The sequence below is a fragment of the Aquarana catesbeiana genome, linkage group LG10 (assembly GCF_042186555.1).
Source record: "Aquarana catesbeiana isolate 2022-GZ linkage group LG10, ASM4218655v1, whole genome shotgun sequence".
NCBI classification, from domain to species: Eukaryota; Metazoa; Chordata; class Amphibia; order Anura; family Ranidae; genus Aquarana; species Aquarana catesbeiana.
The window spans coordinates 186,299,241-186,315,362 of record NC_133333.1 but is presented as its reverse complement, the minus strand read 5'-3'; the positions used below and the strand labels follow the sequence as shown (position 1 = coordinate 186,315,362).

The following is a 16,122-nucleotide window of genomic DNA, read 5'->3' as shown; positions in this document are numbered from 1 at the left end:
CTCTCAAATTAATAACACACAGCCATTAATGTCTAAACCACTGGCAACACAAGTGAGTACACCCCTAAGTGAAAATATCCAAATTGGGCGCAATTAGCCATTTTCCCTTCCTGGTGTCTTGTGACTCGTTAGTGTTACAGGGTCTCAGGTGTGAATGGGGATCAGGTGTGTTAAATTTGGTGTTACCGCTCTCACTCTGACTGGTCACTGGAAGTTCAACATGGCAAAGAACTCTCTGAGGATCTTAAAAAAAATAATTGTTGCTCTACATAAAGATGACCTAGGCTATAAGTAGATTGCCAAGACCCTGAAATTAAACTGCAGCACGGTGGCCAAGACCATACAGCGGTTTAACAGGACAGGTTCCACTCAGAATAGGCCTCGCCGTGGTCGACCAAAGAAGTTGAGTGCACATGCTCAGCATCATATCCAGAGGTTGTCTTTGGGAAATAGACGTAGGAGTGCTGCCAGCATTGCTGCAGAGGTTGAAGAGGTGGAGGGTCAGCTTGTCAGTGCTCAGATCGTACGCCGCATACTGCATCAAATTGGTCTGCATGGCTGTCATCCCAGAAGGAAGCCTCTTCTAAAGATGATGCACAAGAAAGCCCGCAAACAGTTTGCTGAAGACAAGCACACTAAGGGCATTGATTACTGAAATTTATGTCCTGTGGTCTGGTGAGACCAAGATAAACCTATTTAGTTCAGACGATGTCAAGCGTGTGTCGCGGCAACCAGGTGAGTACAAAGACAAATGTGTCTTGCCTACAGTCAAGCATGGTGGTGGGAGTGTCATGGTCTGGGGCTGCATGAGTGCTGCCGGCACTGGGAAGCGACCGGTCATTGAGGGAACCATAAATACCAACATGTACTGTGACATACTGAAGCAGAGCATGATCCCTTCCCTTTCGGAGACTGGCCTGCAGGGCAGTATTCCAACATAACGACCCCAAACACACCTCCAAGACGACCACTGCCTTGCTGAAGAAGCTGAGAGTAAAGGTGATGGACTGGCCAAGCATGTCTCCAGACCTAAACCTTATTGAGCGTTTGTGGGGCATCCTCAAATTTAAGGTGGAGGAGCGCAAGGTCTCTAACATCCACCAGCTCCATGATCCCGTCATGGAGGAGTGGAAGAGGACTCCAGTTGCAACCTGTGAAGCTCTGGTGCACTCCATGCCCAAGAGGGTTAGGGCAGTGCTGGAAAAGAATGGTGGCCACACAAAATATTGACACTTTGGGCCCAATTTGGACATATTCAGTTAGCGGTGTACTCACTTTTGTTGCCAGCGGTTTAGACATTAATGGCTGTGTGTTGAGTTATTTTGAGGGGACAGCAAATTTACACTGTTATACAAGCTGTGCACTCACTACTTTACATTGTAGCAAAGTGTCATTTCTTCAGTGTTGTCACATGAAAAGATATAATAAAATATTTACAAAAATGTCAGGGGTGTACTCACTTTTGTGAGATACTGTGTATAAATTATTATTATTATAATTATATTATACACACAAACACTTCTTTTTTTTTTTTTTTTTTTTTTTTTTATCCAGACATACATTTGGCATTAGGCCCGGACTGGGACAAGAAATAGGCCTGAGCATTTTAGACTGAGCAGCCCTTTTTTTTCATTTTATTGTTTTTTACTACCGGTTTCTGTCTTTTTGGTTATGTTTAGCCTCCTACAATCACTGTAATTTATCAATCATTTCGAGTTATGGAAATATATGATAATAAATGAAAGCATGAATGCAGTAAATAAAGTGCTACATCTTTAATGAACGATTCAAAACAATAAAAAAATGGTAAAATCTACTACATTTTTTGCCATATATTTGTTATATTCAAAATCGCAGGACAAAATAACTGCACCCTGGATTCAGTTTAAGTTTTGTAGAACTATCCTAAGCACATTGTGTATTCTAAACTATGTGCGTAGCCTGACACATCTTTGTTCCTCCTCCGACGGGTTGCCTAGGCTATCATCCTACTGTCCCTCCCTGAGTGCCGGCATCCTCTATTGAACTCTGCGTTGGCTGACACACTGGAGCGGGAGGATTACTTGAGCAGTGCAAGTTCCTGCCTGTGTCACAGACCCTATATGGAAGTAGAAAATAGAATTGCGTAACAGATTCTGGGTTTTTACAGGCAGCTACCTCTGCAGTGATACAGAAGGACGGACCGGTCCGGGAGACCTCAGAGTCCTGCTTGGTCATTGTCACTCCCTAGAGGCCCACATGGTTTGTGGCAGACCGAGACCCACAGGTCAGAGCCAACAGTAATAATTGCATATTTTATGTCACAGTTCTCACCCTCTGGAGCTCTCGGTCACATTTGTCTACTCTTGTTAGGACATGCGGCCCCGGGGTGCTCTTTGGCCAGTCCGAGCCTGCTTGGCGTGCATAAAGTTGAACTCCAGGCACAAACCTTTTTCATTTTATTGTACCCCTCCCTCTGCAGAGCTTGTTTGAGGGACCCAGCAGTTCCACCCACTAGGAGCTGCACAAGACCAGTCACCTTGCACATGGAGAGAGACCAGCAGTGACCGGTCTTTATTATAGGAAGCGCCTGCACTGGATTACTGCACAGATCTGGAAGAAATACACAAAACAAACCACATGTCTCTAGTATTTGGACAATATTTGCCCATTCTGGAGCTCAGTGGGACAATTGTACTTTTTTTCCCTATTCAGGAAGGTGGAACATGTGCATTGTAATCCAGTCACGCTGAGGATGTCCTTCAATTCCCTGTGATGGTAATCTATTAAACCGTTGACAGTATGATTGAATGCAGCAGTCAAAGTACCATTTTTGTTGCTATAAAAATTAAAGCCCAACTCAAGGAAAATTTAAGATTTATTCCTTGTATCAGGGCAGTATCTGCAGTGCAAGGGATAATAGCTTGTTTCTAAGAGGAGGAAGTTTTACTTAACCTGATTGTCTGCTCCCCCATGTGCCGGTGGTAGATTGTCCCCCGGAATCGTCAAGTCTAGTGCAGACCGATGGTCCCTGCTTCTTAATGATGTCAGGACCCTAGACCACTGGATAGTGGGGGAGAAGAAGCTGCAGGGACCATTCTAGCTGGGGAGAGGAGTAGATGACCAGGAAAGCCCCTGCACTGCAAAGGATACTTTTTTTTTTTTTTTTTTTTTAGTTGCCTGGAGTTGGCCTTAGATTGTTGCCTTGCTCAGAGATCTTGTCGAGTGTATTATTTATTTATTTATTTTTTTTTTTATCCTTCAGTAATTATAGAAAGATAGACATGATTGACAAAAAGATTAATCTTCACTTGTTTTCTTTTGTCAGGTCTCGGATTGCTGTAGTGAAAGGCTTGTTTTAAACGGCACATGCCCTGCTGACCAAAGATGCAGTCCAGGTAATTATTTTTCTGTTGCCAGTGCCAACAAATGTCAGCATTGCCAGGCTTCTACCTAATTACAGAAATACTGACCTAATTGTGTATAATGAAGGTTTTCTTGCATAAGTATGGAAGCTGTGTGACAGCAAGATGTAATTATTTCTTCTCTAGCTACAGCTTTACATCTTAGCAGTTCAGGCTGCTAAAATAAGTGCTATGTAGATTAATATTCAGTACATCTGGATTGCATTCCCTGGTGCAGTTGCATGCTTTATCTGGCAGGGTTGGTGCTTTAGTACTATGGGTACATCTGAGGTATTTTAGGTTTTTATGTAGATGCACTACAAGCTCCTGAAGAAGCGACTTCAGTCATGAAACATGCAGAGCATACTATTTTTGGAAGGTTGGAACCCCCGCAGTTGGAGTTTGGAAAATACTTTGGGTCATTTATGTACAAGTACCCACACAACTCCTAGGTGCTTTTATCAGCTCCGGGAATACACCATGCTTCACATACCGAGTGCATACATTTTATGATTGGTGACTTTAAATTATTTCATGACGTTGTTAAAGAATAAAGTCCTGTCTCTGCTGCTCCGTTCCTCTGTTAGCATGATAACTTCTGACAAGTTCTCTGACACAGGAGATAAAAGCAGCTGGAAATTTTTGTTGGGGTGGGTGCATAGAGACAGATAAGCAGAGAGCTGGTCTATTCATAGAACAGCTCTGCATGTTTCTTCATTCCTCTTCCTATGTGGAGGGGTGGGTGTGTGCTTTTCCTCCAATCAGCTGTCACTGTGTATGCCAAGCAGGGCAGCCATCAGATTTTTTTTATGGCCCCTTACACAGATTTAGGCCTGGGCCCCCCAGGCCTGACCACAGACATTCCCCAGGGCCGGTCCCCTTCAAAGCCCCCCTTCCTTGCCCTCCGGTCCTCATTACAGCCCCACTTCTTTGCACCTCCACCCTTTTCACAGGCCCCCTTCTTTGCACCTCAGTCCTCTTCACAGCCCCCCTCTTTGCACCTCAGTCCCCTTCGCATTCCCCCCCCCCCCTCTTTGCACCTTGGTCCCCTTCACAGCCCCCTTCTTTGCACCTCTGTACCCTTTACAGCCCCCCTTCTTTGCACCTCAGTCCCCTTCCTTGCACCTCCATCCCCTTCACACCCCCCCTTCTTTGCACTTCAGTCCCCTTCATAGCCCCCCTATTTGCACCTCTGTCCCCTAACAGCCCCCCTTCCTTGCACTTCAGTCCCCTTCACAGCTCCCCTTTGCACCTCTGTCCCCTTCACAGCCCCCCTTTTTTTGCATCACCATCCCTTTTACAGCCCCCCTTTTTTGCATCTCCATCCCTTTTACTGCCCCCCCTCTCTTTGCACCTCATCCCCTTCACAGCCTCCCCTTCTTTGCAACTCAGTCCCCTTCACAGCCTCCCCTTCTTTGCACCTTCACAGCCCCCCACTCTTTGCACCTCTGTCCCCTTCACAGTCCCCCCTTCCTTGCATCTCCGTCCCCTTCACAGCCCTCCTCTTTGCACCTCCATCCCCTTCACAGCCCTCCTCTTTGCACCTCCATCCCCTTCACAGCCCCCTTTATTGCACTTTCCCCTCTTTCACAGCCCCCCTTCTTCCTTTCACCTCCTTCACAGCCCCCCCTCTTTGCACCTCTGTCCCCTTCACAGCCCCTCTCTGCACCCTAGTCTCCTTTATGTGAATGCCCCTCCCTTACTAAACCTACCTTATATAGCAGGTAGTAGGGAGAATACACAGCATGTCCGGACAGAGGGCGAGAGCTTCCCATCTTTTCTGTTAAGAGGCAGATGATTGGTTGCTAGAACCACCCACAACAAATCACCTGCCTCTCAACATGAAAAGATGGGCAGCTCTCACCCTATGTCTGGACATGCTGTGTATTCTCCCTACTACCTGCTATATAAAATTGAATGCGGTGAGGGGAGGGAGGTATAATACAACCCTTGAAAAAAACGCATTATTTTTTACTTTTTGCTATAATAAATATCCCCCAAAAATATAAAAAAAAAACAAAACAAAAATTTTTTTTCCCTCCGTTTAGGCCGATATGTATTCTTCTAGATATTTTTTGTAAAAAAAAAAAATCACAATAAGCGTATATTGATTGGTTTGCGCAAAAGTTATAGCATCTACAAAATAGGGGATAGTTTTATAGCATTTTTATTGTTTTTTTACTAGTAATGGCGGCGATCTGCGATTTTTATCGTGACTGCGACATTATGGCGGACAGATTGGACAATTTTGACACATTTTTGGGACCATTGGCATTAATACAGCGATCAATGCTATAAATTTGCATTGAATACTGTAAAAATGTCACTGGCAGTGAAGGGGTTAACACTAGGGGGCGATCAAGGGGTTAACTGTGTTCCCTGGGAGGTGATTCTAACTGAAGGAGGAGGGGACTGACTGGAGGAAGTGACGGATCGTGGTTACTAGCTAATAGGAACACACAATCTGTCACTCCTGTCAGAACAGGGATGTCTGTGTTTACATACACTCGTCCCTGTTCTGTCTCTCCTGCTCACGATCGCTCATGGCAGGCGGTCATCGCGACCGTCGGCCATGAGTACCAGCATCCCCGCTGTGTAGCGGGCACGCACCTGCTACGACCCCGCGAGCTGACGTATAGCTACGACGGCTTGCGCAGGGGAGCCAACCTACCGCAGTATAACTGCAGCGGTTGGTTGGGAAGCAGTTAAAGCATTTCCTGCATTAACCGCTTGCCTACTGGGCACTTAAACACCCCTCCTGACCAGACCAATTTTCAGCTTTCGGTGCTCACACTTTGAATGACAATTACTCAGTCATGTAATACCCAAATTAATTTTTTGTCCTTTTTTTTTTTTTTTTTACACAGAGCTTTCTTTTGGTGGTATTTGATCACCTCTGGGTTTTTTATTTTTTGCGGTATAAACTAAATAAGACCGAAAATTTTGAAAAAAAAAAAAAAACGCATTTTTCTTCGTTTCTGTGACAAAATTTTGCAAATGATTAATTTTTCTTCATAAATTTTGGCCACAATTTATACTGCTACATATCTTTAGTAAAAATAACCCAAATTAGTGGATATTATTTGGTCTGTGTGAAAGTTAGAGAGTCTACAAGCTGTGGTGCAAACCATAAAAAATCGATCACACCTGATGTACTGGTGGCCTATCTCATTTCTTGTGGCCCGAACAAGCCAGGAAAGTACAAATACCCCACAAATGACCCCTTTTTTGAAAGTAGAAATTCTAAGGTATTTAGTAAGATGCATGGTGAGGTTTTTGATGTTGTCATTTTTTTCCCCCAATTCTTTGCAAAAATTTTTTTTTTTCACAAAATTGTCATTGTATTCTCACATGGCATGTGTGTACCACAAATAACGTCCCAAAATGCATTCTGCTACGATACCACATGTGTGGGACTTTTTCACAGCCTGGCCACAGAGAGGCCCAACATTCAGGGAGCACCGTCACGTGTTCTAGGAGCATAAATTACACATCTAACTTGTTGACTACCTATTACACTTTTGAAGGCCCTGGAGCACCAGGACAATGACGCGTGGCACTGATGACAGATGGCACTAATACGTGGCACTGATAACACATGACACTGATGGCAGATGGCACTAATATGTGGCACTGATGGCAGATGGCACTAATATGTGGCACTGATGGCAGATGGCACTAATATGTGGCACTGATGACAGATGGCACTAATATGTGGCACTGATGACAGATGGCACTAATATGTGGCACTGATGACAGATGGCACTAATATGTGGCACTGATGACAGATGGCACTAATATGTGGCACTGATGACAGATGGCACTAATATGTGGCACTGATGACAGATGGCACTAATATGTGGCACTGATGACAGATGGCACTAATACGTGGCACTGATGACAGGTGGCACTAATACATGGCACTGATGACACGTGGCACTAATACGTGGCACTAATACGTGGCACTGGGGACAGGTGGCACTAATACGTGGCACTGGGGACAGGTGGCACTAATACGTGGCACTGACAGATGGCACTGACAGGTACTGTGGGCACTGTATTTTCTTTTTTTTTTTTTGTGTGCACTCACAAGCTGCAGCACGGAAGCTCTCCCTCCTCACGCTGTCTCTGTGTGAGGATGGAGAGCTGGCAATGAGAGATGATTTTATATGATAGATTTAACAGGGAGCTTGTCTATTCAAACTGCAGCATTGCAAGTTTCTTCGTTCCTCGGCCTATGTGGAAGAGGGGGTGTGCCTTTCCTCCAATCAGCTCACACAGTCCACACAGTGCTTATATAACCTGACTCCACACCCAGTGCTGAAGGAGGAAGACAGATTTGTAACATGATGTGCACTTTCTAAAGAACTGTAGGACTTTTTTTCCCGTCCTGCTAGCGCACTTCTCCAGTGTGAAAGCCCTCGAGGCTTTCACACTGGAGAGACAGCAGTGGCTGTTTCGGGTCGGTTTGCAGGCACTATTATTAGTGCAATAGCGCCTGCAAACCGCCCCAGTGTGAAAGGGGCCTTAGTAGTTCTCTAGTTTATGAAGCCAGGATCAAACTTGAGCTAAGGCCAGAGCACTAGGGTACAGGGGAGGTTTTGTACTACCCAGGTAGTGCATAATGGCAGCTTGGGAGCTTGGCTGGGTAACTATACATTGCTAGGGCCATGCACAAAAGCCAGGGAATAAGTATGACAGAGAGCTGCCATTTTTAGAAGGTGGTCAGAAAATATAAGCTTCTTTCTTAAGTTTACTTTAACAGAATCTTCCTTTAAACCGAGAGTGCTGACATCTGTGGAAGAAATTGCCACAAACCTCCATTCTCCCACTTCTGCACCGTATTCTAGTTTCAGGGCAGTGAAACATAAACCTTTTCAGCTTCGCAGCAAGTCATATGACTGTCTTGGAAATTAGCACATGCTTAACACTGGTCTGTTTTATTAGTTTTGGTTGTTGCTTATATAACCTGTTTAAAAACTGAGAGATTTGAAAAGACAATAAACCATTTATGCCCTGAAGAATTTAAATAACCACACATTGTTCCTAATGTAGTGCAGATTTTTACATCACTGCAAAGATATTTTCCTCTCCTGTCATCTGTTCTGATAGAGGGTTACACCCTAAATCCCTTCAGTTCACGAGAGCAGTATTAAATGACATGAATCCTGCAGGCTGAGCTGACTAAGGAATGGGGTGTATACAGAAGAAAAACACAACACAACATTCTTTCAAACAGCGTGCATATTTCAGTTCTTACCTTTTTTATGCGTCACTAGGTCATCCTTGTTGAAAATCCATGTAACCGTGTGCTAGGATGCAGCTGCATTGGTCTGACTTCAGTAAAAATATTTATTATCACCAGATCTTTTGAAAAATTAAACTTTTTTTTTTTTTTTTTTTTTAATAAAGCACAGAGAATCTGTCTATTTTTTATTTATTTTTTTAAACCTAATATTTGTGTAAAAAGTTTCCAAAACAAAGTATTAATAACACAAACAGTCCCAAGATTGTGATAATAGGTGAAAATAATCTTGTATTCCAGGCACAGATAGAATCCCTTCACCTTGTGGATTTACCGCCACCACATATATGGTTGTACTCTTACCAGAGAGCATAGACCTCCTATTCTGGGAGGTTAAAGCAGGCTCATGTATCTCATCCACTGTTCCAGCAAGGAAAAACGATAATCATCACTCTAGGCCATCCATGGACTTGACAACAATCCTCTCAACTCAGGCCGTCATAGCCAATAATGTAGCCCCAATAAAGAAATAAGCATTAATAGTGTAAAACATTTTAAGAGCTGACTTTATTAAAAGGATTGCTTTTTCAATTCAGCATAAAATTAAATCCAGTATGTAAAATATTTTTATTAGAGCGGTTTTTATAATTTTTTATTTTTTTTTTCCTTGCTGGAACAGTAGTGGATGGGATAAATGAGCCTGCTTTGACCTTCCAGAATAGGAGGTCTATGCTCTCTGGTAAGAGTACATCCATATATGTGGTGGTGGTGAATCTGCAGGGTGGAGAGATTCCATCTGTGCTTGGAATACAAGATTATTTTCACCTATTACCTCAGTCTTGGGACTTTGTGTTAGTAAACTGACACTTGAACTGAATAATCTTGACCTTGGCGCAACACATTTATTTATGATATAATATGTACACCTGGCCCATTTGCACTAGTGCCTGTGGATGCATGGGCCAAGCTTTCCCTTACCAGTCCCCAAAAATTATTCCAAATAATAAAAGGTATTTATAAAACTTAGTAAAACCAAGTAATGGGTCTTAGTAGTGAGGGACACCGGTCATGTGCGCTAAAATCAAAGACCCGTACTGATTGCACATAACCCCTCACATGAGTGGTAACATGATCAATGCCTCAGAGCCTAGACATGGATGATTTGTTGCTAAACGCCCAGTGTGTGTGCATCCATAGCAAAGAGTGGTCTAGCGTAGATCGTTGAAGGGGATCCAACTTTAGGATCTTGCACACAGGCCCACTGCATTCAGAAAATGTCCATGGGCTGAAATGAAGTATTTAACACTACTGGGTACACTGAAAGGGATAGGGGGCTATAAAGGACAACTTTACTGTAAGCAAAGTCATATAGTTACATAGGTGAGGTTGAAAAAAGACACAAGTCCATCAAGTCCAACCAATGTGTGTGATTATATGTCAGTATTACATTGTATATCCCTGTATGTTGTCTTTCAGGTGCTTATCTAATGTTTTTTTGAAACTATCGATGCTCCCCGCTGATACCACCACCTGTGGAAGGGAATTCCACATCCTTGCCACTATTATGCCCCGTACACACGGTTGGATTTTCCGACGGAAAATGTGTGATAGGACCTTGTTGTCGGAAATTCCGACCGTGTGTAGGCTCCATCGCACATTTTCCATCGGATTTTCCGACACACAAAGGTTGAGAGCAGGCTATAAAATTTTTCGACAACAAAATCCGTTGTCAGAATTTCCGATTGTGTGTACACAAATCCGACGCACAAAGTGCCACGCATGCTCAGAATAAATAGATGAAAGCTATTGGCTACTGCCTCGTTTATAGTCCCAACGTACGTGTTTTACGCCACCGCGTTCAGAACGATCGGATTTTTCGACAACTTTGTGTGACCGTGTGTATGCAAGACAAGTTTGAGCCAACATCTGTCGGAAAAAATCCTAGGATTTTGTTGTCGGAATGTCCGATCAATGTCCGACCGTGTGTACGGGGCATTACAGTAAAGAACCCTCTGTGTAGTTTAAGGTTAAACCTCTTTTTTCTTATTTTAATGAGTGGCCACGAGTCTTGTTAAACTCCCTTCCGCAAAAAAGTTTTATCCCTATTGTGGGGTCACCAGTATGGTATTTGTAAATTTAAATCATATCCCCTGTCAAGCATCTCTTCTCCAGAGAGAATAAGTTTGGTGCTACGCAACCTTTCCTCATAACTAATATCCTCCAGACCCTTTATTAGCTTTGTTGCCCTTCTTTGTACTCGCTCCATTTCCAGTACATCCTTCCTGAGGACTGGTGCCCAGAACTGGACAGCATACTCTAGGTGCGGCCGGACCAGAGTCTTGCAGAGGGGGAGAATTATCGTTTTATCTCTGGAGTTGTTCCCCTTTTTAATGCATTCCAATATTCTGTTTGCTTTGTTAACAGCAGCTTGGCATTGCATGCTATTGCTGAGCCTATCATCTACTAGGACCCCCAGGTCATTTTACATCCTAGATTCCCCCAGAGGTTCTCCCCCCAGTGTATAGATTGCATTCATATTTTTGCCACCCAAATGCATTATTTTAATTTTTTCTACATTAAATCTCATTTGCCATGTAGTTGCCCACCCCATTAATTTGTTCAGAAGTTTTTGCAAGGTTTCAACATCCTACGGAGAAGCTATTGCCTCTAAAGAATGTAAGTTTTGGGTTGGTTGCCAAGGGCGGTGCAAATTATGAGACTAATTCTTAAAGTGGAATTAAGCCTCTGCTTTAAATTTTTTTTTTAAATGGCCCCGGGAGCTTTATGCAATAATGTACTGGTATGGTGTGACAAATTTTAAAGTTCAATATTTAGTTTTTCCGATATAATGTGTTTGAAACAGACTAAGTGCCTAAATGTAATCACTACCTTGTCTGTTTTCCGTATGCCAGGATGCTTTCAGATATGGCCCAGCAATGGAGGAACCTCCTGTATTAAATGTGCAAATGACTCCAGTCAGGAAGTGGCTTATAATCTTACAGAGTGCACAAATAGTAAGTCATTAAATTTTTATATGTTCATGGAGTGTATTGGAGTGTATTAATGACACACTGAGCACACAAATCGGTGTAATATGGTGTTCGCTTATCCTGAGCTGCTAAGAAAGTATGGTGATATTCAACTTATTCTATTCCATTTTTTCCTAATGCAGCGTATACTTTATTTAAAGGCTACTTTCACACTGAGGTGCTTTACAGGTGTTTTAGCACTAAAAATAGCGCCTGTAAAGCGACTTGCCTGTCACTCCAGTGTGAAAGCCCGGGTGCTTTCACACTGGAGCGGTGCATTTGCGGAACGCCAAAAGTCCTGCAGGGGGGTGTGGTTTGAACATGGCGGAGTAGAGACACACACTAACAGAGCTCTGATCATTCCTCCGGCAATCTAGCTATCGATGCACTTATACTACCCGGTATGAAGAAGAAAGAGAAGCAAGTACAAAAAACACCTGCTCAGCCCGAGATCCAAATTTTTTTTTACCGTGCACGTGGGCTACTACATCTCGGGCTCAAGCATCGGAGATTCGAGGTGCGGCGGTTTGTATGATGGCATATTCCACCTCACTTACCCCTTCAGCTATGCAAGGACTCTCTTCGGTATCACTGGGCTCTGTGGACGACCAGTGGCTGAGCCTCCCAGAGCAGCAGAGAGCTCCGCCTCCCGTGCTGGGTGACTCGGACCTTAGAGCTTTCCTGCAGGCTTTGCCGACGCGAGTTGACATGGAGGCGCTGGTCTCCCGCCTGGAGAAGGTACATCGCAGGGATCTAAAGCTGGTCCAGACGGAGGTACAGCTGCTATCAGACTAACTACAGGGGAAACGTCTCTGGCTTCCCTGGAAAATCACATCTCCTAACTAGAACCGGTACAGACCTCCAAGTCTCCCATGCCTCCTCTTTGCAACTTAATTTGGAAGAGAACCCTGGGAACTCGCTCAGTAGATCTGAACAGACCCAGTGATGTTATATTCCGTGTACACCATTATGCCCATACAGAGTTAAGTAGCAAGGCACGGAAGGCAGGGGAGATTGATCATGATGGGGCCCTGGTGAAAATACTAGCAGACCTATCCCGAGCTACTTTACAACGAAGGGCGATGTTGCGTCCACTTTTAGACAAGATCAGGCAGTTGGGTGGTACATACTGGTGGGGTTTTTCCCATCTCATTAACTGTGAGGAAAGACTCCTCTTCATTCGTTCTGCTTCACCCTGTTGATCTCCCTGATTTGTTTACTTTCTTAGGGATAGAGGCTTTTTTTAATCCCAAGCTGGCTGTAACCTATAGTGAGGTCTATACAACAAGCTCTATCCCCTTCTATAGCAGCTGATTTCTCTCCCTGAACAGCAGGGGGATGTCCAATCTCACACTTCCTCCCAATCTGGAGATCGTGAGACCAACTTGGCAGAGGTTTTTTTTTTTTTTTTTTTTTTTTTTTTCTAGATTGCAGAATATTTTTTTTCTCTTTATTTCGATCGACTTTGAACAGGTTAATATTTAGAGATCGACTTTAAGAATTTTTTGAGACCAAATTATAGACCACTGGGGGGATGGCACCTCAAATTTTGGAGCTCCTTTTTTTTTTTTTTTTTTTTTTTATTTATGCTAGTAGGTGTTCTCTTCTAGGGAAATCTATATATATATATATATATATATATATATATATATATATATATATATATATATATATATATATATATATATATATATATATATATATATATATATATATATATATATATATATATATATATAATATAGATTTCCCTAGAAGAGAACACCTACTAGCATAAATAAAAAAAAAAAAAAAAAAAAAAAGGAGCTCCAAAATTTAAGGTGCCATATATACAAGATTTTGGTTTTGAGTTTTTGAGTAAAAAAGGGGAGGGAGAAGAAAGAAAAGGGAAGGTTCCCTCTTTTTTGGTTTGAGAGAGATGATTAGCACTAATAGTATAGTCTACGTACACTGTGGGGTGGTGGACTGTGGAATTAGGAGGGTTCCCTCCACGGAGCCCGAAGAAGTAAGTTTGGGCCCGTGGATTGCCTTCCATATCTGGGGTATTGCCTTGGTCCCTTCTCCTCCCATATCCCCAAAAGAGTTTATTGATACAAGTAGGCTTGGTGGAAAAGGTTTCACGTTGAGAGGGGTAGGGGAGGGGTAGGAGGGGAATGATGGCAATAGAGCCATAGGACGGAGATCCCCCCCTGTAGGGGACCAGGAAAGATTATCGCTCAGACCTGGGACAGGACCTGGGATAGGATGGTAATAAATATACTGTAGTAACCCCTCGGATAGCCTGCAGTTGTGGGATCATGGAACAGGCCCAAGGGAAGTATAATGTAACATGCTAGGTGTTGTCATCAGAAGCTCTGATAGGGTAACATATTGACTAAAGGTATGGTGAGTTTTCCCTTCTTCTTTTCTTTTCTTTTTTTTTTTTTTTTGTTCTATAAAGAAAAACTGTTATTTGCTGCTTTCTTTTGCTTTTCATGAACGTCTGTGTGTGTGTCTTGGTATGTGTCAGCTCAACCACATCTTCCACCGTTAAATGAAATTGGGATTTGCTTGCTGTCTCTGTGTGTGTGTCTTGGTATGTGGCCTTCTCTATCTGTTGCCCTGTGTGCATAGCCATGACGTTGTTATTTGTTGCTCTGGACTGTCTTACCTAAGTTTTATGTGTTGATCTTATCTTGGCCTCTGGCCTCTTGCTATTCTGACTTTAGAAGCAAAAAGTCCACTTTGATTGTTAGGCATTCTTATAGTCACTCATGATTAATTAATGAACTTTAACCCCACCCTTATAACAGTATAAATTTGAGCATCCTTAAGGGGTGAGCACATTGCTCGGGGAGCACATTGCAATGGCTTCTATCCTTAAGGCTTCTATCTCTAAGTGATTCTTTCTACAAGTGATATGCACTTCAATCTCTGCACTTCAGTGATTGCACAAAGCAAACAAATATAGCAATCTGCACTGGAAAGCACCTAACAGACTGCAGGTGACCCTGTCTCTCTAATAAGCTCTCCTTCCACTCTGTAACATGCACTCTCTACCACTGCTTCTGACACTCCTGTCCTCTCTCCTCAAACTCTCTTACCTTCACCCCCCCTCTCCACCCGCCTGCTTATACATATCACCCTTCCTTCTGTCTTCTCCCTACTACTGCTCCTACCAACTCTTGCTCATTCTACATCCATATACTGATAAAACCTCCAGTACTCTGAGACATGCCCCTTCACATAAATCACATTCCCACTTTACCTCCCTCACCCTCCTGCTTCTCCTAATCTCTGGTGACATATCCCCAAACCCTGGCCCACCATCATCTGTCTTTGCCCAATGCTCCCATCCCCCTACACCCTCTGGCAGGAGCCGCAACCCACAGAACTTGGTCTCTATTCCTCTTTCCAAAACCAGCCCCCCTTTTCCTGTGCCCTGTGGAGTGCACGTTCTGTCTGCAACAAACTCACCGCCCTTCATGACCTCTTTATCACAAATTCCTTTAACCTACTTGCCATTACAGAAACCTGGCTTCATGAATCAGATACTATTTCTCCTGCTTCCCTCTCCCATGGGGGCCTTCTCTGGACTCACTCCCCCAGACCAAGTGGATGGAAGGGAGGTGGAGTGGGTATCCTTCTAGCCCCATGCAGCACCTATCAGGTACTTCACCCACCTCCCTCTCTGACACTCTCCTCTTTTGAGGCACATTGCATTCGTCTATTCTCTCCCATTTCTCTAAGAATTGCTGTCATCTACCGGCCCCCTGGACCAGTATCAGCCTTTCTTGATGACTTCTCTGCCTGGCTACCCTACTTTCTCTCTTCTGAAATCCCCACAATTATTCTTGGGGACTTCAACATCCCTGTTAACACTAACACTACTATTACTTCTAAACTTCTCGGTCTAACCTCATCGCTTGACCTGAAGCAATGGATACAGGCTCCTACCCACTCCAACGGCAACACCCTTGACCTTTTCTTCTCCTATCTGTGCCCTCTGTCCAACCTTTCCAACAATCCACTCCCACTCTCTGATCACCACCTTATTAGTTTTGCTCTCTCCCTGTCTTCCACCTCTTCTCCCTCCAACCACCTAACAGTTGCACGTAGAAACCTTCGCCACCTCAACCCTTCTCTTCTCTACTCTGCTACTGATCACCTCTATGACAAAATCTCACCTCTGTCCTGCCCCAACCTAGCTACTTTCATCTACAACAGCTCACTGTCTTCCTCCCTAGACAAGCTTGCCCCCCTCACTACACACAGAATTAGGCCCCGACTGCTACAACCCTGGCAAACAGATGACACCAGAAGTCTCAGAAAACGTAGCCGCGCTCTTGAGCGCCTGTGGCATAAGACTAAGACCCAGGAAGACTTCACACAATATAAATCTGCCCTCCTAAAATACTACTCCTGCCTTCACACTGCCAAACAGACCTATTTTATCACACTCATTAACACCTTCTCATCCAGTCCA

General features: G+C 43.7%; 1 protein-coding gene across 4 annotated transcripts in view; it reads left to right on the top strand.

The window, feature by feature from the left end:
- The window catches only part of LG10H1orf159 (linkage group 10 C1orf159 homolog), a 111,569-nt gene that overhangs the window by 36,308 nt on the left and 59,139 nt on the right, over window positions 1-16,122 (top strand). For all 4 annotated transcript variants that reach the window (XM_073603069.1, XM_073603066.1, XM_073603067.1 and 1 more), the window contains exons 4-5: window positions 3,308-3,377; window positions 11,541-11,642. In XM_073603069.1, coding sequence (XP_073459170.1) covers window positions 3,308-3,377; window positions 11,541-11,642 — 172 coding nt within the window. The remainder of the gene's footprint in view (window positions 1-3,307; window positions 3,378-11,540; window positions 11,643-16,122) is intronic.